Source organism: Petromyzon marinus, chromosome 52 (assembly GCF_048934315.1).
Source record: "Petromyzon marinus isolate PM22_M1 ecotype Great Lakes invasive population chromosome 52, UKy_Petmar_22M1.pri1.0, whole genome shotgun sequence".
NCBI classification, from domain to species: Eukaryota; Metazoa; Chordata; class Hyperoartia; order Petromyzontiformes; family Petromyzontidae; genus Petromyzon; species Petromyzon marinus.
In genome coordinates this window covers 2,942,814-2,968,320 of record NC_133718.1, presented here as the reverse complement: position 1 = coordinate 2,968,320, position 25,507 = coordinate 2,942,814, and the positions used below count along the sequence as shown (strand labels likewise).

The 25,507-nt window shown below is 53.4% G+C and overlaps 1 protein-coding gene and 1 long non-coding RNA gene across 6 annotated transcripts in view; one reads left to right on the top strand and one right to left on the bottom strand.

Annotated features, from left to right (window-relative positions):
* The window catches only part of LOC116953529 (rho guanine nucleotide exchange factor 18-like), a 166,045-nt gene that overhangs the window by 80,218 nt on the left and 60,320 nt on the right, over nucleotides 1–25,507 (bottom strand). For 2 of the 5 annotated variants that reach the window (XM_032973801.2, XM_032973806.2), the window contains one exon: nucleotides 19,727–19,817. In XM_032973801.2, the coding sequence (XP_032829692.1) occupies nucleotides 19,727–19,817 (91 nt within the window). Of the gene's footprint in view, nucleotides 1–12,027; nucleotides 12,982–19,726; nucleotides 19,818–25,507 lie in introns of those variants that run through there. The other 3 variants (XM_032973802.2, XM_032973805.2, XM_032973803.2) reach the window with 2 other exon arrangements.
* LOC142931305 (uncharacterized) lies at nucleotides 13,769–23,595 on the top strand. The gene is made up of 2 exons (XR_012947300.1): nucleotides 13,769–14,086; nucleotides 18,937–23,595. It is a non-coding gene; the product is annotated as an uncharacterized LOC142931305 (long non-coding RNA).

The window sequence follows — 25,507 nt, the reverse complement described above, 5'->3', positions numbered from 1 at the left end:
CGGCGTGGGTGGTTTTCGTGGCCGTGCCGTACGGCTCCCCCCGGTCGAGTCAACCGAGTCCCCGCGCCGTACGGGTGTTTTGCCGTTCGGCGCGCGACGTCCCGGGGGGCCAAAGAAAATCCGCGTGGTGCAACCGCCGGGAAAACCGCTTGGGACAGCCGTAAACCACCCCCCCCCCCCACAACCCCCACGTCCCGCAGCCCCCCAGACACTGCCGCGCTCACACCTGACGTCGGCAAAACCGGCAGAAAAATGACGTCGCGAAATATGACGCTGCCGTCCCGCTAACGCTCGGGTGGGGGGGGGGGGAGACGAGAAAGTTACGGTGCAAAAGGTAAAAAAAAATCCTCACCCACGCGAGTAGAGGCTTGCATTTGCCCCCCCCTCCCCCCCCCCCGTCAACGTGGAAACTTGTCCGCTGAACCCACGATCTTTAAACCCAGCGCACGGCGGGACATGAAAGGGGCTACCTCCAGCAGAGATACCGGCGGAACCGCGACCTTTCGTTTACAGCCCCACAATGAGGAAGAGTGAACCGCCGATTATTTTACTATCGCGACAATGATGGCCTCACCGTGCACAATAACCACAATAATGGAACAACACCATAGGACTTATTGAGTGCTTGCGTGCCGTTTCATAAACACACACACACGCACACAGGTAAAACGCAAAGACAAAGGTCCCCAATATAGCCTGTAAGAGACTTTTTGGGCAAGTGCTGTCAGCGAGCACCTATGAAGGCCGGCACGGTACACGAGGGGGTGGGTGGCCAGCACCACGCCCGGCCGCCTTTGTCTCGCTAGTGACGATGTTTACACACCGCACCAGGTACTCATTTGAGGTTGAGTCGACCTAGGGGAGGTCCAGGACCGGTTCTGATAATCATCACTGTTATTGGCCGTGAGCACGAGTCAAACTCGGATCACCGGGTTTGTAGCACAGCACGCTAACCGCTACACTGCTGCTCCCCACTGAGATGCATGCACACACACACGCACACCGCACACATGTGCACAACCGCACACAAAGATAAAGACACCCCGTTCTGCCACACGGGCTTGCCAGGGCAAGTGCTGTTGCAAGCGCCTATTAAAACCGGCAAGGCTTACCTGTCAAACAATTCAAATGTGTCCCCGAGTGCTCTGAATGGCTGATGAAGGAATTTCAGTCATTCGCCCGAAATCAATCTCAAATGTGCCGCCTTGTTGTAAATCCCCTGTTGATGCGGTTCCTCCACCCCGTGTGGGACATGGGGGGGTGGGGGTGGGGGGTTGCCTGGCCATACTTCGCCACGCTGGTCGGTGTTGGTTGGTGAAACCGAGGGAAGGAGGGCGGCCACAGGACCGGTTCTGATATCGCTCACCGCCGATCTTGGCCGTGGCCGAGAATGGAACGGGACGAGGTCGTCGGGTTTATTGTTGCGGCGCGACAACCCGCCAGGACCCCGCCAGGACCCCGCCAGGACCCCGCCAGGACCCCGCCAGGACCCCGCCAGGACCCCGCCAGGACCCCACCAGGACCCCGCCAGGACCCCACCAGGACCCCGCCAGGACCCCGCCAGGACCCCGCCAGGACCCCGCCGCCGCTCTTGCCGCGGCGTCGCTGGGACTCGTCGCTGGGACTCGTCGCTGGGACTCGTCGGGACGGAGCCCCTCGCCGTTGTGACGCATGGAGCCGCACGGCCCCCCCCTCCCCGCCCCCCCCTGGCACGTTGACGCGCTCCCAAATCCACTCCCAAACCCACTCCCAAATCCACTCCCAAACCCACTCCCAAATCCACTCCCAAACCCGTTCCCAAACCCACTCCCGCTCTCAATCCCAAAACCGCTCTCGCTTCCGATCCAAAACCCGCTCCTGATCCAGCTCCTGATCCCAATCCCACTCCCAATCCCGATCCCAAACCCGCTCCCGAACTCGCTCCCGATCCCACTCCCGATCCCAAACCCGCTCCCACTCCCACTCCCGATCCCGCTCCCAATCCCGATCCCGATCCCACTCCCGCTCCCACTCCCGAACCCAATCCCGATCCCGCTCCCGATCCCGCTCCTGATCCCGCTCCGCCGCGGCCTTGACGACGCACGGTGGGGGGGAGGGGGGGGGGGTGTTAAGAATACCCCTTGACGGACGGGCCCCTATTTTTAAACGTCGCCATATAAAGCGTCCACGGATATCGCGTTACGTAAACACAGCAGGCGCTCTCCCGCGTTGCCGGGCCCCACTCGCCGACGGCGGGGGTCCTCCCTGAACGTGCGTGCTCTGCGATCTCGGGGGACCTGGGAAGCTCGGCTCAGCCGAGCAGGGGAAAAATTGAGCTCGGGTTCGTAAAAAGCGGCCTGCGTGTCGACCCCTGAAGGTGAACTGTGAAAGGTTATGGGTAGCGAAGAAAAAAAAAGGGAGACGCTTGAGATCCTGGATCACGTGCGTCATGTACCTGGCTATCACTCGTCCCCCATTCATTCCATTCCGCTTGTCATCATTTAGTGTCATCGACTTCGCTTCCACCGAATTCACGCAGCATCACAGACTGGCCCCCACCCCCCCCCCCCCCTTGCTTTGTCTCACCTATTTCATATTCACATCACCTCCACCATGCACATTCATACTTTGCACCCGTTGTTAATGCTTCGTTAAGCGCCTTGGTTAAGACACCACATAAATTACGCTTGAGGCAAGATAAGATGTCCAACTTCTTTTCGCGCCGTACGTCGCCAACCTCGCTCGTTGGAGGTGCACCGACAATGGAAATCGAACGTTAAAAAAAAACAACAGAGACAAATATCCCCCGTATAGCCTCAACAGACTGTTGGGGCAAGTGCTGTGAGCGAGCAGCACCTATGAAGGCCGGCACAGCACACGAGGGGGTGGTGGGTGGACAACACCACGCCCGGCCGCCTTTGCCTCCCCAGTGCCGATGTTTACACACCGCCACCAGGTACTCATCTGAGGCCGAGTCGACCTAGGAGAGGCCCAGCACCGGTTTAGACAATCCTCACCCGTGGTGGCCGTGAGCAGCAATCGAGCAAGGGTACGCCGGGTTCGTAGCGCAGTGCGATAACCGCTACAACCACCGCTGCCCCCACAATCGAACGCGAGCCGGGGCTCGTCAAGATTCGGCTTTGCAGGCCAAGGTGAATCTGCAACGCCGGTGGCGGGTCACGGGTGACCACGGGGTTAAGTCGCTCGGCTGTACGTGACAACTCGCACAGCGCGCGCCTTTCTTGACGAAGGAACTCGCCATCAAACCGACACGTCCAGTCACGAGAAAGGAGCGGACGCAAGGTGAAGGCGCAGGCCTTGCAAGTGCTCGCTCAGGCCACTGCTGGCGGAAGGGTCTCCTCTAGAGGGAGGTCGAGAGAGCATATCTCCTCTCTAGAGTATTACCCCTAAAGAGAATAACCCCCTAGAGAAAACAGATTATACACTTCAGAGGGTATACTCTCTAGAGAGTACACTCACTACTCTCTAGAGAGTACACTCACTACTCTCTAGAGAGTACACTCACTACTCTCTAGAGAGTACACTCACTACTCTCTAGAGAGTACACTCACTACTCTCTAGAGAGTACACTCACTACTCTCTAGAGAGTACACTCACTACTCTCTAGAGAGTACACTCACGACTCTCTAGAGAGTACACTCACGACTCTCTAGAGAGTACACTCACGACTCTCTAGAGAGTACACTCACTGCTCTCTAGAGAGTACACTCACTGCTCTCTAGAGTACACTCACTGCTCTCTAGAGAGTACACTCACTATTCTCTAGAGAGTACACTCACTATTCTCTAGAGAGTACACTCACTATTCTCTAGAGAGTACACTCACTAACTCTCTAGAGAACACACTCACTAACTCTCTAGAGAGCACACTCACTAACTCTCTAGAGAGGACACTCGCTACTCTCTAGAGAGTACACTCGCTACTCTCTAGAGAGTACACTCGCTACTCTCTAGAGAGTACACTCGCTACTCTCTAGAGAGTACACTCACTACTCTCTAGAGAGCACACTCACTACTCTCTAGAGAGCACACTCACTACTCTCTAGAGAGTACACTCACTAACTCTCTAGAGAGTACACTCACCACTCTCTAGAGAGTACACTCACCACTCTCTAGAGAGTACACTCACTACTCTCTAGAGAGTACACTCACTACTCTCTAGAGAGCACACTCACTACTCTCTAGAGAGTACACTCACTAACTCTCTAGAGAGTACACTCACTAACTCTCTAGAGAGTACACTCACTACTCTCTAGAGAGTACACTCGCTACTCTCTAGAGAGTACACTCGCTACTCTCTAGAGAGTACACTCGCTACTCTCTAGAGAGTACACTCACTAACTCTCTAGACAGCACACTCACTAACTCTCTAGAGAGCACACTCACTAACTCTCTAGAGAGCACACTCACTAGCACTCTAGAGAGCACACTCACTACTCTCTAGAGAGCACACTCACTACTCTCTAGAGAGCACACTCACTACTCTCTAGAGAGCACACTCACTACTCTCTAGAGAGCACACTCACTACTCTCTAGAGAGCACACTCACTACTCTCTAGAGAGTACACTCACTACTCTCTAGAGAGTACACTCACTACTCTCTAGAGAGTACACTCACTACTCTCTAGAGAGTACACTCACTAACTCTCTAGAGAGTACACTCACTGCTCTCTAGAGAGTACACTCACTGCTCTCTAGAGAGTACACTCACTGCTCTCTAGAGAGTACACTCACTGCTCTCTAGAGAGTACACTCACTGCTCTCTAGAGAGTACACTCACTGCTCTCTAGAGAGTACACTCACTGCTCTCTAGAGAGTACACTCACTGCTCTCTAGAGAACACACTCACTAACTCTCTAGAGAGTACACTCACTACTCTCTAGAGAGTACACTCACTACTCTCTAGAGAGTACACTCACTACTCTCTAGAGAGTACACTCACTACTCTCTAGAGAGTACACTCACTACTCTCTAGAGAGCACACTCACTAACTCTCTAGAGAGTACACTCACTACTCTCTAGAGAGTACACTCACTACTCTCTAGAGAGTACACTCACTACTCTCTAGAGAGTACACTCACTACTCTCTAGAGAGTACACTCACTAACTCTCTAGAGAGTACACTCACTACTCTCTAGAGAGTACACTCACTAACTCTCTAGAGAGTACACTCACTACTCTCTAGAGAGTACACTCACTACTCTCTAGAGAGTACACTCACTACTCTCTAGAGAGTACACTCACTACTCTCTAGAGAGTACACTCACTAACTCTCTAGAGAGTACACTCACTACTCTCTAGAGAGTACACTCACTACTCTCTAGAGAGTACACTCACCGCTCTCTAGAGAGTACACTCACCGCTCTCTAGAGAGTACACTCACCGCTCTCTAGAGAGTACACTCACTACTCTCTAGAGAGTACACTCACTACTCTCTAGAGAGTACACTCACTAACTCTCTAGAGAGTACACTCACTACTCTCTAGAGAGTACACTCACTACTCTCTAGAGAGTACACTCACCGCTCTCTAGAGAGTACACTCACCGCTCTCTAGAGAGTACACTCACCGCTCTCTAGAGAGCACACTCACTACTCTCTAGAGAGCACACTCACTAACTCTCTAGAGAGCACACTCACTAACTCTCTAGAGAGTACACTCACTACTCTCTAGAGAGTACACTCACTACTCTCTAGAGAGTACACTCACTACTCTCTAGAGAGTACACTCACTAACTCTCTAGAGAGTACACTCACTACTCTCTAGAGAGTACACTCACTACTCTCTAGAGAGTACACTCACCACTCTCTAGAGAGTACACTCACCATTCTCTAGAGAGTACACTCACCATTCTCTAGAGAGTACACTCACTGCTCTCTAGAGAGTACACTCACTACTCTCTAGAGAGCACACTCACTACTCTCTAGAGAGTACACTCACTACTCTCTAGAGAGTACACTCACTACTCTCTAGAGAGCACACTCACTACTCTCTAGAGAGCACACTCACTAACTCTCTAGAGAGTACACTCACTACTCTCTAGAGAGTACACTCACTACTCTCTAGAGAGTACACTCACTACTCTCTAGAGAGTACACTCACTACTCTCTAGAGAGTACACTCACTACTCTCTAGAGAGTACACTCACTACTCTCTAGAGAGTACACTCACTACTCTCTAGAGAGCACACACTCACTAACTCTCTAGAGAGTACACTCACTACTCTCTAGAGAGTACACTCACTAACTCTCTAGAGAGTACACTCACTACTCTCTAGAGAGTACACTCACTACTCTCTAGAGAGTCCACTCACTAACTCTCTAGAGAGTACACTCACTACTCTCTAGAGAGCACACTCACTAACTCTCTAGAGAGTACACTCACTACTCTCTAGAGAGTACACTCACTACTCTCTAGAGAGTACACTCACTACTCTCTAGAGAACACACTCACTAACTCTCTAGAGAGTACACTCACTAACTCTCTAGAGAGTACACTCACTACTCTCTAGAGAGTACACTCACTATTCTCTAGAGAGTACACTCACTACTCTCTAGAGAACACACTCACTAACTCTCTAGAGAGTACACTCACTAACTCTCTAGAGAGTACACTCACTACTCTCTAGAGAGTCCACTCACTAACTCTTTAGAGAGTACACTCACTACTCTCTAGAGAGTACACTCACTACTCTCTAGAGAGTACACTCACTACTCTCTAGAGAGTACACTCACTACTCTCTAGAGAGTACACTCACTACTCTCGGCGACCTCCGCATCGGCGGAGCCCGGCGAGCGAACCGCCGGGCCACTCGCTGCAGCGTGCCCGGTCGTTGTCACCAGCACCACCAAAGTGGCGTGCCATCGTCTGGCGAAAACTGTGTGTGGTGGCTCAGAGTGCTTGGGGAGGGGGGGGGCAAGGGTTGGCGGATCACGACCTAAGGGAGGGGGGAAGACATTGAAAGTGAAAGGAGAAGGGGGGGGCTCGGGAAGACCACACAGCAAGAGTGGTGGGGGGGGGGGTGGTGGATGACCCTGGGAGGACGTCGCCCCGCAGAGACGGAGCCCAAGAGGTCGGCTTCACGTGCGGCGGGGAGCGAGGCGAGACTGTGGCCGTTCGGGGGGGGGGGGGGTGGAGGCCTTGGTCCAGCAGTGGATAGACCACGACCGATCACGACAAGAATAAATGATTCCTTAGGGGCACGCACGCGCACTTAAAATTGTTTCCGAAGTTAAGGAGGAGGAGGAGGGCGGCAAGAGGGCGGGCGAAGGGGTGAGCGCGAGAAGGGGGGGGAGGGGGAGGGAGGGGGGGGCAACACGAGAGGAGGAATGAGAAAGGCCATTAAGCGACGTCGCATCAAGCTTCAAGTCAAAACCAAATACAGCCACAGGCACGACGGCACACGGGGAGAGAGAGAGAGAGACGTCGGAATAAAATAAATAAAAATAAATTAATTTACACCGGGGCCTCCCAGAGCGTCGAGCGTGACCCTGCCCCGTACCGTCCGCCCTGCACAAAGAAGGCAACAGCACGGAGCAAGAGGACAGAGACCACTTGTGTGTATCCACCACCCCCCCCCAGTCGTAAATCCAATTTGCGTGGGGTGGGGGACGAGGCGGGGGGGGGACAAGGGAGGGTAGTTGGGGGTGGGGCGCGGAATATGAAAAAAGTTATTCGTAAATATATCTGCTGTTACCCATAATGCACCACAGCAAAGCATGACGGGTGTGTGTGTGTGTTCCGATACTGCTCCGTGCAGTGCGCAGTGCCCCCTTTTAGGTGAAGAGCATCCGGCGAGCCAGCGACATTTGTTTCACAAAGCCCCCACGAGACCCAGAAGGTCGAAATTGCTTTTCTGGCTTAAAGAAATGCGGCTGAATAACATTGGTCCGCACCACCAAGTGGCCGATGGACTGGAGAAGAATAATAATAATAATAGCTTGCTCACATTCTGCTCACACCGTGTGCTCGGGAGCACACGGGGGACGCGCACTTCCCGAGAGACGGCACAGAGGAACAGAAAGCGGAGCAGGGAGCCCCACGTGGGCCTGGGCAGGACAACGTCACGGCTAGACGGGACGGCGCCACGGCGGTCAAAACCGCAAGGCCAAAGGAGCGAACGAGCCGCCCAAGAGGACGGACGTCCATCAGGGAGATGGAGCGTGAGGAGGCCGTCCCTCCAGCAGTGGAGAGACCGTGACCGCCGATGGAGATCGCCGATGCCCCCGCGTTTGCTGGTGGGACAAACCTCAAGGAGGATGAGGCGAAAGTTAAGAGGCCGGTAAAATTTAACAACCGGTTGAAAATAAAAAGGAATAAACAAAGCCGGTTGGGCAGCAGGAATTTGGGAACCACAATGGCAGGCGATTATTTTTTTTTTTTAAACATTCACGACCTTCGCTTCCCTTCCGTAGCACGGCCCCCCACCCCTGCCCCCCACCCCTGCCCCCCCTCCCCCCACCGTGACCCCCCCCCCCAGCCCTGTATCTGCTGTGAGAATTCGAGCATTCACCCCTCGCGGTGTGATCAGAGCGACAGCGCGCTTTAAGACACATGAGAAAATAGCTCCTTTAAAAGATAATTAATGAATTCAGCAGCCAAGCTTGGTATACCCATGACTTTTGTACTCTACCCGGCCCCGATTAAAGATTAACTTCTTTCTTGTTTAATAACATCACACGAAATCTCATTATGCATTGGTGTGGGGCATTATGGGTAAGAACACGTATATATCTTGATTTGAAGCTTTCGTGACTGCAGGAATCCACGCTCTTTGGTCCTTTTTAGCCATCATTAACAACGCAGCACTGAATCCTGTTCGTCCATGGGCCTCCAGGATTTCCAGACCAATAACATCCCGCGCAGCAGCGTTTCCATCTAACCAAGCAAACCCTGGATCGGTTTCGACCTTCTGGGTCTCATCAGCTCGCCATGTTTGTTAAACATGCTTATTGCATTGGATGCATTTCTCCAGCTTTTTTTTTGTATTTTTGTTATGTCAACACAACGATGTTTTGCAATTAGCCGTTTGCATGGCTGCGCGGTTTTTATGTATATGGACTGCAGACAGATGGGTCAAGGATTCCCTCCTTGTCGGCCTGTTGTTTTCTCCAGGTTCCCGAGCTGACTGCCAAACGAACAAGGCTCATTTAAGAATCAGCCAAACATCCCAACGCGTGTACCCCCTAATGCAGGGGGTCTCGGAACTCAAACAAAGCGTTTCTGCCTAAATCAAGGCGATACTAATTAACAGCGTATATATGCGTGGTGTGCATATACAAGGGGAATCCGTCCATCACGGAGATGGAGCAATGAAATCGGCTCGTGTGCTGTAGCAGCAGCGAGATGGATTAGCGCATCGCGCGATCGCGAGCGTTGGCGGATGCCTTTTTGGGAGCCCCTTCATCCAGCAGTGGATAGACCAACGGCTCCACTACGACAAACGCCGCCGTCGCCGCTGTCCCGGGACGTCCACCTCTCGTGCCGTCACAAAATCTGGGGCCCGCAACGTGCGGCGCACCAACGAGAGACCGACGCGCGGCTCTGCCGAGGCGCCACGAGCCGCCGGCTCCACAGCCCCCTACAAGGCGCGGGGGGGGGGGGGGCGCGCACCGTGGCACCGGGCCCGGCAGCACGCACAGTCCACGCCGGCCCGCCGGCCCCCCCCCACGAAGCTCGCCCCTGGTGGGCGTGCCGCCAGCGCTTTGTGTAGAGCGGCGACGCGAGTTAATCGCGTGCGAAAAAAAAAGGCCGGGCTGGTGAAAAAGCCGTTTGGGGATGGGTGGACGGCACAGGATGCGAAGTACTCAACACGGACGGGCGGCTTGGGAGAGATAAACACGACACACCCACTTACGCAGAAAGAACACAGACACACAGGGAGAAACAGACACGCACACACAGGCAGATACGAGTAGACACACACACAGACACAGCGCCGTCAGAGAGACCCTATTAAGGTCGTCACGGCGTTTGCTCGGTGCTGACGTTTACCAGGTACTCATTTGAGGCTGAAGTCGACCTAGGGGAGGGCCAGGTCCAGTTCAGATAAATCGTCACTGGTGCTGGCATTGAGGGGGAATCAAATTCGGGCGCTGGGTTAGTAGCGCAGTGCGTTAACCGCTCCACTACACACACACACGTACGTGCGTTCGTACAGGGCGGCCCAACAGTGAAGTTTCCCCGAGTTCAAGATCAATATCTACTGCCGCTAAATTCAAACGTTCCTGCCACAAGTAACCAGGAGGCCCTTGGCCCCCCCCCGCTTTTTTCGCCGACCGCTGCTCGAATGGCAAATAACTTGGTTCACCGATTCGGGGGAGCTCGCGTTTGCCTTTTTATCGGAGTTCTTCGGCGCGAGATTTTAAGGCAACGCGTGGAGATTCACGCCGACCGCCACTTCCTGCGCTCCGAGAGAAACCAAATGTAAACATTCGGGGTCCCAGATTGTAAAATCGTAAGAAAGTTTGTTTTATATTCTTGGCTCGAAGCATCGGCTCAACTCGCTCTGTGCCAAATGCAGTCTTCTCTCCAGCGCCGATTCACGATTCGTTTCTTCTGGGTCAGAGATCGCCAGCGTAACGTCAACTTGTAACCAAAGCCCCCCACCACCCAGCGGTGTGACGTCAACTTTTACCCAAAGCCCTCCACCACCCAGCAGTGTGACGTTAACTTTTACCCAAAGCCCCCCACCACCCAGCGGTGTGACGTCAACTTTTAACCAAAGCCCTCCACCACCCGGCGGTGTGACGTCAACTTTTACCCAAAGCCCTCCACCACCCAGCGGTGTGACGTCAACTTTTACCCAAAGCCCTCCACCACCCGGCGGTGTGACGTCAACTTTTAGCCAAAGCCCTTCACCACCCGGCGGTGTGACGTCAACTTTTAGCCAAAGCCCTCCACCACCCGGCGGTGTGACGTCAACTATTAACCAAAGCCCTCCACCACCCGGCGGTGTGACGTCAACTTTTAACCAAAGCCCTCCACCACCCAACGGTGTGACGTCAACTTTTAGCCAAAGCCCTCCACCACCCAGCGGTTTACCGTCAACTCTTAACCATGGCTCCCCACCACCCAGCGACAGAGCTAATCAAGTCCCTCAGGACATCTGCGAAACCTACTGGACATCTGTGAAAAAGAGCTTCATAGCTCATAGGATTCCTCCGGTCCAAATAAATATTCCGGTTCTGAAGTTGTCACGCCATGGCCAAATGTGCCGATCGATTTGGGTTTTCTTCAGCAAACCGTTGGAACATTAAAAAAAAGGAACCAACATTTTTGACAATTTCTAGATGACGGCTAGACTTCAGTCCACGCAGTCACGAGCCCTTCCAGGACATCACGATACATCAGCCACGCGGTCACGGTTGCCTGCTAGTGTCCAGACACATCCTGCACACACCAACGCGTACGCGATAGAGACAGGGATCTCACCGCGTCACGACTGTTGGGGCCACCAGCGTTGTTAGCGAGCGCTTATCACCTCCGATTAGTACGGTTGGCTACGTACGGTGCGAGAGAAGTTCAACGTACATTCATACAAAATTTGCGCGGCACAAAAGCGGGTCAGGCTCGGCCATCACCAAGCCTGTCCACCTTCCGTCTCCACCATTTTTGCGAATGTTTACAGAGTGCAGCAGGAACTCATTTAAGGCTTGGGTCGACCGAGGAGAGACCCAGGAACAGTCCCGATTCCACTTCACAACGACGTTAAACAAGATTCACAGGCGTGTGTAGCACACTGCGCGAACCACCACGCCGCAGCTCCCCACTAACTTACCAAGTCATTACATAACCGCCACGTGACTAATCACGTAACTAACCAACCACGTACGCGCGCGCACGCACACACACGCACACAACCCTCAGCTGAGGGCCGCCCTGGACCGACAGCGGAAGTAAATTAAAGACGAGTCGCGAGAGCAAAGTGGCGAGCGTGCAACCACGAAGCAGAGAGAGGGGCACCGTCGCTCCGCGCGGCCCACGGCAGGCTGCAGCGGGGAGGTGTGCGCGCGTGTCGCCCCGTTCACCTCTCTTCAGCGACCACCTCCGCAGCTTGAGCTTGGGGAAGGACGGCCACGAGTGGTTGAACGGCGAGTCCGAGTCCGAGTCCATGGCGGCTGCGGCGTGCGTGCGTGCGTGTGTTGGCGGCGGGGGGGGGGTGTGGGGGGTCGGGGGTAGTAGTCCGAACCGTTTGCTACTCTCCGCCGTTAATTCCGACGGACGCTGCCCCGGCCACGAGGGCAGCGGGCGCTGGGCAGCGCGGCGACGGCATGGCGCCCAAGGGGCCACGGTTTACGGAGGGCGGCCGGTGGGTTGGCGGGGTGTTGGTTGGGGGAGTAGGGGGGGGGGGGGCGGCCTCAGGCGCCGGGCGCTTGCCGAGCCAAATTTACACAAAGGGGGCCGGACGTACGCGGGGCGGCACGCTCGGCCACTATTTTGGCAAAGGGGACCCGCGCTCACGGTCGCCGCGACGGCCCTCCGAGCGGAAACATCGACATTTAGGAGTCGACAAGTAAGCACGCGGCGTGGCGCGCGAGATTCATAAATTAAACAAGAGCGTCGATTTGTCGACCGGATTTTTTTTCTTCTTTTTGACTGACGTCGTCCCAGCAGCAGCAGCAGCAGCGACAGCAGCAGCAGCTTTCGAAAAGTAAAGATGAAAATAATTGCGAGCCCGGATCATAAAAAAATAAAAATAAAACCCGGGGGGGGGGGGGAGGGGAAAAAAGGCAGGGGAGGCCGGCTCTCTCGGAAAACGAAACGGCGGGAGCGTGCTCGGTCAAGTCGCAAACTAAAAACCTCGACGCGCACCTCGAATGACGCCTGCCTGAAACGGTGGGGGGCGGGGGGTGGAGTGTGAAACGCAAATAAACGTTGGGGCATAGACGACGTTTCGGGCGACGGCCCTGGCCCGTAGACGCGCTCGTCTCGCGGAGCGCCGGCGTTGCGATGCCGGGGACCGTGCCGAGGCCGATTCTGCTGCCGGTGATGGGGGCAGCTGGCGCACGGCACCGAGAAGTCCAAGTGAAGCAGAGGGGAAGGGAGGGAGGGTGTTTGGTGTTTTCTGGACAGGCAAAAAGCCTTGGGGGGTGGACGGGGGTGGTGGTGTGTGGGAACACCAACCCCCAACTCCCTGCATTCTAACTCCACCAACTAAATCATTAACCAACATTTTTTTTCATCTCCATGCTAATCGCTGGGAGTGAGTGAGTGAGAGTGCGGGAGAGAGTCGTGCATGCGAGGTTAGAATGCGCCCCGAGTGAGCCCGTGCGTCTGTCTGTAGTGAGCCCGTGCGTCTGTCTGTAGTGAGCCCGTGCGTCTGTCTGTAGTGAGCCCGTGCGTCTGTCTGTAGTGAGCCCGTGCGTCTGTCTGTAGTGAGCCCGTGCGTCTGTCGGTAGTGAGCCCGTGCGTCTGTCTGTAGTGAGCCCGTGCGTCTGTCTGTAGTGAGCCCGTGCGTCTGTCGGTAGTGAGCCCGTGCGTCTGTCGGTAGTGAGCCCGTGCGTCTGTCTGTAGTGAGCCCGTGCGTCTGTCGGTAGTGAGCTCGTGCGTCTGTCGGTAGTGAGCCCGTGCGTCTGTCTGTAGTGAGCCCGTGCGTCTGTCTGTAGTGAGCCCGTGCGTCTGTCTGTAGTGAGCCCGTGCGTCTGTCGGTAGTGAGCCCGTGCGTCTGTCTGTAGTGAGCCCATGCGTCTGCCGGTAGTGAGTCCGTGCGTCTGTCTGTAGTGAGCCCATGCGTCTGTCTGTACGTGCGAGCGGTGAGGGAGGGGGGGGGCTGAGATGTTACGAGCTGCTGGGTTTCCTGTTTGTGTCTCCATGCTTCGGTGCGCGCACGCCACAAACACGCACACTCCCAGGGCCGCAGCGCGCCTTTAAAACGATGCAGCTGCTGGGTCCACGCGCTCAGCTGACGCATCAGGCAGGACCGGGTGCTTTGGGAGCGTGCTGGGAGTGTGTGCGCTTCGCGTGTGCCTCGGTCTTTATCTGGGCTTCACCACCTGAATGCGAGACTGTGGTTGTTTGCGATGCATCCACAACAGCAGCCGTACGAAAGAAGATAGGTGCTCGCTCACAGCAGCACTTGCCCCAAAGGTACGTTAATGATATGGGGGGGGGGGGGGGGGGTAGGGAATCTTCGTCTTTTTTGTGTACATGCAATAACGGGGAGCGGTAGTGTGGCGGTTAGCGCGCTGCGCTGTGAAGCTGGCGTCCCGGGTTCGATTCCCCCCCTCATGGCCACTAACACTGGCTACGATGATTTGAACTGGTCCTGGGCCAGGTGCGATGTGTACACGTTGCCACTGGGGAGACAAAGGCGGCCGGGCGTGGTGCTGGCCATCCACCCGCTCGTGCGCCGTGCAGGCCTTCATAGGTGCTCGCTAACAGCACTTGCCACAACAGTCTGTTACAGGCTACACCGGGGGATCTGTGTCTTTGTATATGCAGTCGTCACAATGGGCACCGAAATCTAGGCTGTGGCCCCCTCCTTAGGAAAGCTCGGCCTATAATTAGTCCATGATGCAGTGTGGTCGGGTGAAGGACAGCGGTGGGGAGACAAAGGTGGCCTGGCACACACGGAGCACGTATTAGCGTGCATACCTTAATAGGTGCTCGCTAACAGCACAAACACCGAAAGCAATCTAAGGATGTCATGGGCACGTGATCCTTGCATTTTGGCGAATGCGCGTGTGTGTGTGGGTGTGTGGGTGTGTATTGTGTGTGGGTGTGTGTCGGTGCGTGTGCGCGCTTGTTTACGTGTATACGTGTTTCATAATCTATTGACGTTATGTTTGTATTTATTTGCGTCTGGTCGGCCAACTGGCTTAGATGGCGCATCAACAGAAACTTGGTTGTTAGCAAAGTATTTTGATCGCGAGTTGAGACGCCTGTTCATCTTCGAGACGCAAGGCAGCCCATGGACACAACCTCCGCGCGTTTCATGAAAATTTGGGAGTCGACTTTTACATCGGCGCGGTGTCTCTCTGCATTAGGGTCTCGGTTCAATACCTGACCGTGTACGTCATCGTCGGCGCTCGCTGATGATGATGATGGAGGAGATTGACATTTGTGGATATTTGTGCTTGTGTGTGTGTGCCTATGCGCGTGTGCTGGCATGTTGGCACATGCCAACACTCTCAGTCAGCCCATGGCACCTCGGGTCTGTGTTCAGTGACCTCCTGCCAGCGCACCTTCCTCCCTTGACGTGACCTCAAAGTGCACCTAAGCCTGGCACAAGTGGTGATGTCACTGCCACTCAGTGGCGAACGGCAGCTGATGTCGTGTGCTTGCGTCGACTCGGCCTTAATTGAGTATCTGGTGCGGTGCACAAACATCGGTCCTGGGGAGACAAAGTTGGCCTGGCGCGGTGGTGGCCACCACCGGCCGTGCCGAACTTAACAATCGTACAGCGCCCCTTGCATCCATCCCACTGCTGAACGAGGGCCTCCACACACCGTGCATACTTCACCGCTCTGGTAAGTGGGTGGGTGGGTGGCGGCTGCTTACGAGCAAGAGGTACGCACAACAATGGATGTCGCTGCACTGGTGATACGGTCACAGGCACCACCCGCCTTGACAGGTGCTTGGCGAACAGCACTTGCCCCTAGAGTAGGTGGGTGGGTGGAGGGGGGCAAGTCTACGGGTCTCCGAGTATTGCTGCTCATGGCTCCGAGTTTTGCCAGCGTGTGCACACGTGACTATGGATCCGACCTCTCCATCTCCACATTCCTCGCACCACCCACCCCTCCTCCTCCTCCTCACCCCCCCTGAAGTTTGGGGAGAGGGGGGGGGGTAGAGAATGCCGATACGGAGTTAACAATTCACAAACGAGCCAGGCGAGGCCGGCACGTTCATCCATTTAACTCTCCCGCAAGGGGCCAAATAAACTCGGCTATCGTGCGGCATTGTTGACCAAGCACATCATCCTTCCTAGTGGGGCGGCGGGGAGGTGGGGGGGGATAAAATAAGTAAAGGCGCAGCCCTGCAATGGCTCGCTTGTCCCAACGCTGGCGGAAGGGATTCCTCACCACCACCACCACCACCACACCCCTTCCTCCCTGCTGCCGTCTCTCCTCGCTGAAACCGCTCTTTAAGAAAAAAAAAGACGCCAAAAGAAAAACCCCACTCGTGTTCCTCCCCACGGGAGGAGAGCGAGCTCCAACCCACAGGGTTCCCACACCCGCCGCCGCAGCGGCTCAGCTCAGTGCGGAACCACCGCCCTTCGTCGTAATGAACGGCACACGGTGTTTACACACTACACGGGTAAACAAACAAACGCGCTCGCGCGCACGCACGCACACACACACACAGCTGCGGCCACATGCGCGGTGCGCACAACCACTTGCGTGCAACCACGCGGGAACGCAACCACTCGGGAACGCAACCACGTACGCACGCAACCACCGTGCGCACGCAACCACCACCGTGCAAATGCGGGAGCCGAGAGGCGTGAACACACAAACGAACGTGCGCGTGAAATTGCGCACACCGGCACACACAAAAACAAAGGTCCCCCATCCCCATACTTGTAAATCCATAACAGACTGTCGGGGCAAGTGCCGTTCGCGAGCGCCTACGGCACAACAGACGGGGTTGGGTGGACCGCCAGCATGCCCGGCCGCCTTTGTCTCCCGAGCGATATTCACAGTCCACCGCGGGGTACTCATTTAAGGCCGAATTCTTTTCCGCGAGCGGTTCGTAGCGCGGCTCCCCACTTACACACGGATAGACGCACACACACACGTACGGGCATGCACACACAAACGCGCACACGCGCGCACAATGCACCCATAGATATAAAACGCAGGTGTGCAAACATGAACAACGCGGATACGCACTCACAAACACATGTAAAGACACAACCAGCTATGCGTGTCTATACAAAGGTCCCCCGTATAGCCTTAGCAGGCTTTTTGGGGCAAGTGCTGTTAGCGAGCAGCACCTATGAAGGCCGGCACGGCACTACGAGGGGGTGGGTAGCCAGCACCACCCCCTGCCGCCTTTGTCTCCCTAGTGACGATGTTTACCACACCGTACCAGGCACTTATTTGAGGCCGAGTCAACCTAAGGGGAGGCCCCAGGACTGGTTCAAATAATCTGGCTTTGGTGGCCGTGAGCCGGGAATCGAACTCGGGTCGCCAGGTTCGTAGTGCACCGTGGAAATAATTGCGCTATCACTAAGTCGACCACGTGCACACAAACAGGAGCATGCGCGCGCACACACGCACACTGCCATGAACACACAAAAACATAATAATACACACGCAACACACAGGCACACAAACAGGAGCACACACGCACACTGCCATGAACACACAAAAACATAATAATACACACGCAACACACAGGCACACAAACAGGAGCACACACGCACACTGCCATGAACACACAAAAACATAATAATACACACGCAACACACAGGCACACAAACAGGAGCACACACGTACACTGCCATGAACACACAAAAACATAATAATACACACGCAACACACACACACTGCCTTGAACACACAAAAACATAATAATACACACGCAACACACACTAACACAAACAGGAGCACACGCACACTGCCATGAACACACAAAAACATAATAATACACACGCAACACACACTAACACAAACAGGAGCACACGCACACTGCCATGAACACACAAAAACATAATAATACACACGCAACACACACTAACACAAACAGGAGCACACGCACACTGCCATGAACACACAAAAACAAAATAATACACACGCAACACACACGCACACAAACAGGAGCACGCGCACACACACACACTGCCATGAACACACAAAAACATAATAATACACACGCACACACACTAAAACAAACAGGAGCACGCGCACACACACACACTGCGATGAACACACAAAAACATAATAATACACACGCAACACACACGCACACAAACAGGAGCACACACACACTGCCTTGAACACACAAAAACATAATAATACACACGCAACACACACTAACACAAACAGGAGCACGCGCACACACGCACACTGCCATGAACACACAAAAACAAAATAATACACACGCAACACACACGCACACAAACAGGAGCACGCACACACACGCACACTGCCATGAACACACAAAAACATAATAATACACACGCAACACACACGCACACAAACAGGAGCACACACGCACACACACACACCGCCATGAACACACAAAAACATAATAATACACACCCAACACACACGCACACAAACAGGAGCACGCGCGCGCTAACACACACACCGCCATGAACACACAAAAACATAATAATACACACGCAACACACACGCACACAAACAGGAGCACGCACACACACACACACCGCCATGAACACACAAAAACATAATACACACGCAACACACACGCACACAAACAGGAGCACGCGCACACACACACACTGCGATGAACACACAAAAACATAATAATACACACGCAACACACACACGCATTCACACATCCTCGGAACATCCTCAGGGATTTATATAGGGCAGGTCAGGTGAGGGCGTTACGGGGCTGGGGCTTTTGTTCGCCGGCAGGAACAATGAAATGTCACAGAGCGATCACTTGAGACTCAGCCAGGGGTCACCGGGGGGGGCGGGAGGGGTCCACGCCAACGGCCGTCAGAACTCCCGTTCCTCTCAGCGCGAGAAGCTCCGGTGATCGCGCTACGATAGCGTGTCCAGGGGGGTCACGCGAGGTGGGGGGCATACGAGGTGGGGGAGGGGGGGGGGCAAGCGAGATGGCGGGGCACGCAAGTTGGGGGGGTGGGTGACTCGTGGGGAAGCGAGACGGAGAATCTCTCGCCGAGCGAGAAGGCAGAGCCACGCGGGAATGCGTCGTCTTGGTGAGCAGTGGCAGCAGTTGTTGCTGTTGTTGTTGTTACGCGGCTGACGAACGCCAGGACTTTCGTGCGTGTATGCATGCAGAACCTCTTTCGAAGCCTACACAGCCAACCGTGCGCTAATGGGAGGTGCGAACGTCTCCGTGTCGATCGAGACGTTCGTTCCCCGGCACGGCCGCTACCGCCTCCTCTGTCACCACGGAGACGACCCCCGGCGAGCCAGGACACGTGGCGACCCCGGGCGTACGCTACGATCCGGCGCTCTGGAGGCGAGGGTCGGTGGACCACGCGGAGATTCGCGAAGCTCCCAAACGACGCCGGGCTGCGAGTGTGGCCAGGAGGTGGCAGTGAAGCGAACCGATTATTGAATCCATCTGTGCGTAGCATTGAGCGTTTGCCAGGGCTCAATCAAAGAGTGGGGCTTGGTTTCAGGCACGTGCCACCTCCTCTAGTCACGCCCGGCACACCACGTCCAGTATATTTTCCACTATAGCTGTGGCTACCACTCCCAGTGTCGACTCCAGTCTACCAGCGACCCGGAAAGTAGTATCCCTTCATACACGGTGTGCACACACACATACACGGTGTGCACACACACATACACGGTGTGCACACACACACACACACGGTGTGTACACACACACAGGATGTACACACACACACGGCGTGCACACACACACACACGGTGTGCACACACAAACAGGATATGCACACACAGTGTGCACACACACTGTGCACACACACACTGTGCACACAGTGTGCACACACACACACGATATGTACACACACACAAGATATGTACACACACACACAAGATATGTACACACACACACACAATGTAAACACACACGCAGCGCGCACAGCGGGCTACTCACTCGGATCGGGAGTGGAGTCAGAATTCTCTGGGAAGCTCTCACCGAGATCAGGGCAGGAGACGCTGCGGCGTGTCCGGCCGTCCGTGTACACCTGTGCCACAGGCAGACGGACAGGTAAGCAGACAGTCAGACAATACAGACAAACAGAAATACAAGCAATCGGGTCGAGGCAAACAGACGGTAAAGAGGGGGCGCGAGGGTTACGTGCGTTTGGTCATCAACCCACTTCGCTCGCTCGCCCAACGCCCGCCTGCCCACCCACTCGACCGCTCGCTCACTTCCTTACTCACCTCTCCTACTTGCCCAACCATCCACTCACTCACACGGTCACACCCACGCGTTCACATGTTTCGCCTGCCAGCTCACCTTGTCACATGTCAGCCCACCAACTCTACTCTCACCCGCCCGCTGCTCACCCACCCATTCATCTAACCGCTGACATCTTCCCTTACCCCCCACCCCACGAGTCGCTACCATCCAGCACACTCCCCCCCCCTCCTCTCCACTCGCGCAGCCCTGCCGTGGAGCGGATGGTCGTCGCCTCTGCCGCTGCCGTCACCGCCGCGCGTGGGCAGTGCTGCCCACGCGCGGCGAGAGCACGCGCTGCCGTCACCGCTCGCCAACAGCTCGGGGCCTGCAGCCCCACTCGGCGTTGTCACTCATCGCTCCCCTTGTCGGCAGTTGAAGCAATGGGACAAGTTTCTTAAATGCCCCCCCCCCCTCCGCCTCCCCACTGCTTCTGTCCAGCCAGCAGCATACATCGGTTAACCACCACCACCACCACCACAGTGAGTCCGTCAGCAGGCCGCGTGCGGTGGGGTAAAGCGAGGGTACTCGCAGCAATTCCAAGACGTCTGGCCAGCGTGGAAGATTAGGCCAAATACCCTCTAGAGGGGCTCTCTGGCGCTCTCTGGAGATCCCTCTATTTGCAGATGAATTTAATCTGTTTCAATTAATAAATGTCCCCACAAGACCCAACCTAAAAAATCCGGGACAGTCAACTCTGCTTAACGTCCTATTGACAAATGCCCCTCACAATTTCACACTGACTGGTGTTCTGGGTAATAACCTTAGTGATCACTCCTTCATTTTTTGGGTGAGATCATCAGCCAGACCCAAAGCCCCCCCTAAATTGGTTGAGAAGCACTCTATGAGACACTTCAGCACTCAGGCATTTACTAATGATGTGCTTCACTCGGATATTGACAAGGTCTGTGATATCCCCAACCTGACTACGGTTTGGGAGACCTTCAGGTACACGTTTCTCCAAATTCTTAACAAACATGCTCCGTTGGTTAGATTTAAAATTAAAGGAAACTGCCCACCATGGTTTGATGCTTTGATTACAAAGCTCATGAAAACTAGGGACAAGGCTTAGGCATGTGCTCAGAAAAGTAATTTGGTCAATGACTGGCTAGAATACAAGATTTTAAGGAATAAATGCGTAAAAAAAATACGGCATGCAAAAAATGCCTACTTTTCCTCCACTCTCCTGGAATCACATGGAAATGCCAGGATTTTCTGGAAAACAATCAAATGTATCGAAAAGGCATCCGAAATAGACAATCTGCCCATTGAGCTTAACCGAAATGGGGAATATTTTTCAGATCCCAAAAAAATAGTTGACAATTTTAACCTTCATTTTTCTGAAGCTGGTAATCTTTTTGATAATGTATTGGGAGTCACCCCTGCTCATGCAAATTCATACACCCCTTTCCAAACATTAAACGAATTTAGTTTCCAGCCAATCCACGAAAGTGATGTTCTGAAACACCTGTCCTACCTCAAAGGGTCCTCCTCTACCGGAGCAGGTAGTATTCCCGTCTTTGCTCTACTAACTGTTGGTCACCTAATATACAAACCTATAGCCCATATTTTCAACCTGTCCATCAAAGAAGCATCAGTTCCTCTAGAATGGAAACATTCCTATGTCCGTCCACTTCACAAAGGGGGCCCTAAAGATGATCCAAATAACTACCAACCTATCTCAATTTTGTCCCCATTGATGAAAATTTTTGAAAAATTATTGACCTACCAAATTAGCAGTTTGCTGTCCACCAACAATCTTCTACATATTATTGGTTCTTTCGGTAAAGTCACGTAGAAGGGAAACCGAAAGAACCAAGAATATGAATCCCTACAGTCACGAAAGCTTTAAATCAAAATCTACTACATCTAAAACAATCTGTGTTCCGAAAAAATACAGCACCACGTCTGCTGCATTAGACTCTCTGAATCACATTTACAGTAGCCTTGATAATAAGCAGTACTGTGCCTGTCTTTTTCTAGACCTGTCCAAAGCTTTTGATACAGTAGACCACAACACCCTGCTTAGTAAACTAAGTTGACTCGGTTTTTCCGAAAACGCAGTAAAATGGTTACAAAATTACCTCTTTTCTCGCACCCTAACTGTATTCACAGATGGTTGAAGGTCAAACGGTGTTAAGATAACAAAAGGGGTTCCACAGGGTTCCATCCTCGGCCCCCTTTTGTTATCTCTTTATGTCAATGGCTTGGGCACTGACCTGGATCATTCCAGGGTAAATCTTTTTGCAGATAACACGATACTGATTACTGCTGGCTGCTCTCCGGATGACGTGATTGCTAAGCTCCAGGGTGATTTCAACAAACTACAACATCAGCTAGTTGCTCTTAAACTAGTCCTGAATACCTCCAAAACCTTGGTGCTATGCTTCTCACCGGGACTAAAGCAGGAAGTTATTTTCCCTCAATTACATTCCTTAAATAATTATCAAATAGAGCAAGTCAAAATCTATAAGTATCTTGGGGTCATCCTGGATTCAAAACTTAATTTTGAAGATCACATTGATTATATTGGAAAAAAGACAAAAATAAAAATTGGTTTTCTGTATCGACACAGGCACTGCTTCCCCCCTATGTTCCGTTTGGAATTGGTAAAAGCTACCATACTGCCTCTACTTGACTACTGTGACATCGTGTATAAATCAGCCCCAAGTACTGTACTGAAGAAGCTTGATTCCATCTATCACTCAGCCTTAAGATTTACATTGAACTGCCCATATAGGACTCACCACTTTGATCTCTACATTGGGTCAAACTTAACATCTCTTAATGTTCGACGGCTTGTGCACCAGATCTTATTTATTCACGATGTACTTACAAAAAAATCCGCAGACTACCTGCTGGATCTCCTCTCTGTTTCAAAGAACAAATTTGACCTCGGGTCTTCGCTCATTTACCAGCTTCACATTCTCTATTGCCGTACAAAAACTGGAAGGGCCTTTGCTATTGATGCACCCAGAGTCTGGAATGCTATTGCCAATAAACTGCAACTTGAATCGCTACCTATGAGATCTTCTCTCAAAACTGCTCTAGAGGAGTTGTACACCCCTAGCTGCCACTGCTATTCATTGGCGTAAAGTAAAATAAAATGTTTCGCTCCGGATGACCGCTGCAAAGTATTATCTGTATTTTGATTTAGCGTGCTGATCTGAGAGGTGCATTGAAAAATGTGATACTCCGACTGATGCTCCTGTTGTTGTGGAGTAACTCATGCAGCAAGCTATGGCTCTCGGGTTTGGTGTTACATGTTATTTATGTAGTTTATTGTAAAAATTCGGTCACAGTCCCTGTGATCACTCTTTACTTTGCAATTATGGCTTTATTTTTTGGTGATTCGAAAAGTGTTTTGGTTTAGACATGTTTGTTTTGTTGTAGTACGGAGTTAGACTGATGGCCTTAATCTAAGTTTTCTTGTGGTTGTTGTTTGACTTGCATCCCACTGGGATGTTTTTGCACACAGCGTTGGTGTACGGTGCTTTTTTCAGGAATATTTTTGCTGTTTTTTTTATTCATGTTAGCACAGTCACATAGTCACTTTAAGATGTTTTTCTTGTTCGTGTTTTTTTGTTTGTTGTGGTTGCACCCGATTCAAGAGCCGAATGGCTCACAGGGCTATACCTAAATAAATAAATAAACTGAAACTCTAGAGGAGCTCTCTGTGGAGCTCTGTGGAGCTCCCTCTAGAGGGGCTCTGTGTGGAGCTCTCTGGAGATCCCCCTAGAGGAGCTCTCTGTGGAGCTCTCTGGAGATCCCTCTAGAGGAGCTCTCTGTGGAGCTCTCTGTGGAGCTCTGTGGAGCTCCCTCTAGAGGGGCTCTCTGTGGAGCTCTCTGGAGCTCCCTCTAGAGGAGCTCTCTGTGGAGCTCTCTGGAGATCCCTCTAGAGGGGCTCTCTGTGGAGCTCTCTGGAGATCCCTCTAGAGGGGCTCTCTGTGGAGCTCTCTGGAGCTCCCTCTAGAGGGGCTCTCTGTGGAGCTCTCTGAAGCTCTCTGGAGATCCCTCTAGAGGAGCTCTCTGTGGAGCTCTCTGGAGATCCCTCTAGAGGAGCTCTCTGTGGAGCTCTCTGGAGATCCCTCTAGAGGAGCTCTCTGTGGAGCTCTCTGGAGATCCCTCTAGAGGAGCTCTCTGTGGAGCTCTCTGGAGCTCCCTCTAGAGGAGCTCTCTGTGGAGCTCTCTGGAGCTCTCTGGAGATCCCTCTAGAGGGGCTCTCTGTGGAGCTCCCTCCAGTGGAGGCTCCTTCCGCTAGCGGTGGCCCAAGCAAGCAATTACACGGCCGCTCCTTTACCCTTCCGAGCTCAAAAAGTCAACATATCAATGAGCACCCTGTTAGACACGGATATCGAATTCATTAGCAGCCACACAATGGAGGGAATATAGAATAATGAGCTGGAGGGGGGATACATTGGAAATTCAACGCCTGCCTTGTGTGCGCAACACCTGTGTGAACGGCAAAATATTTACCCAGCGCCCGAGAAACTGTTATTAGATGATGTAAGAGCAGAAAGCGCAATGACCGAGAGGCATAAACACGAGCAGGCGCATCTTTGTGTTCACGCTTCCCTTTTACGTCCCTCGCACAAGCTGCACCCACGATGCGCTACGTATGTTGAACTTCTTTCGCACCGTACGTAGCCGACCGTGCTAATCGAAGGTGCGGCAACCACCTGGAGATTATGGCCGGATCTGCATTGGAGGCATGTCTCCGTCTCCTTTAGCGGACCGCCACGGGTTCAGCAGGGAAACATCGCCGAGCCTCAAGGTGTACTTTTCAGGAGGGTCTCTGGTTCTCCATCTCTCGATGGACTCATCGCGGCCACGTCAGAGTGAACGCATGTATGTTGAACTTCTGTTGGCACCGTACGTAGACAACCGTGCTCATCGGAGGTGCGGGGCGGGGGAAGGACAAGGCGAGCAACCGGCAATTAACCCGGAGCCATCGGCCCTCGCTCGGGAAGCCCTCTCCCTCCCCGGGGGCTTCCCAGCGATGAGGTTGATGGTCCCAGAATCGGCCACAAACAACAACAACAAAACGCCGTCGCGAAAGAAAATCTCTTGGAGCGGACAAAATTAGAGAGCGGTCTGGGTCTGCCACTTTGGCTCACGGTTCCTATCCCTTGGGGTTTATTTGGAGTGCCAGTGGGGAGGAAACTAAAAAGTGGGATAGGAACCTCGTACTTATAATCTCAGGGAAAACCAGTTTGTTACCCTGCTCAAAGGGGAACGAATGAATGAGTGTATATGGGGTAGGATATAAACACAGGGCCCACACGGGTGAACAGATAGCAGCCGCTGTATTTATAGTGTGAGCTATGCGGGGGAAATCTAGATTGCTGTGAAAGATAAACTCAATCTCCTCAAATAGATCTATCTACACCAGGCAGGGCTGGCAGGAAGGCGACTATGATATTGGACGGGACGGTTTCCTATCCTGTGTAGAGCTGAGTTATCTGATTAAGTCAC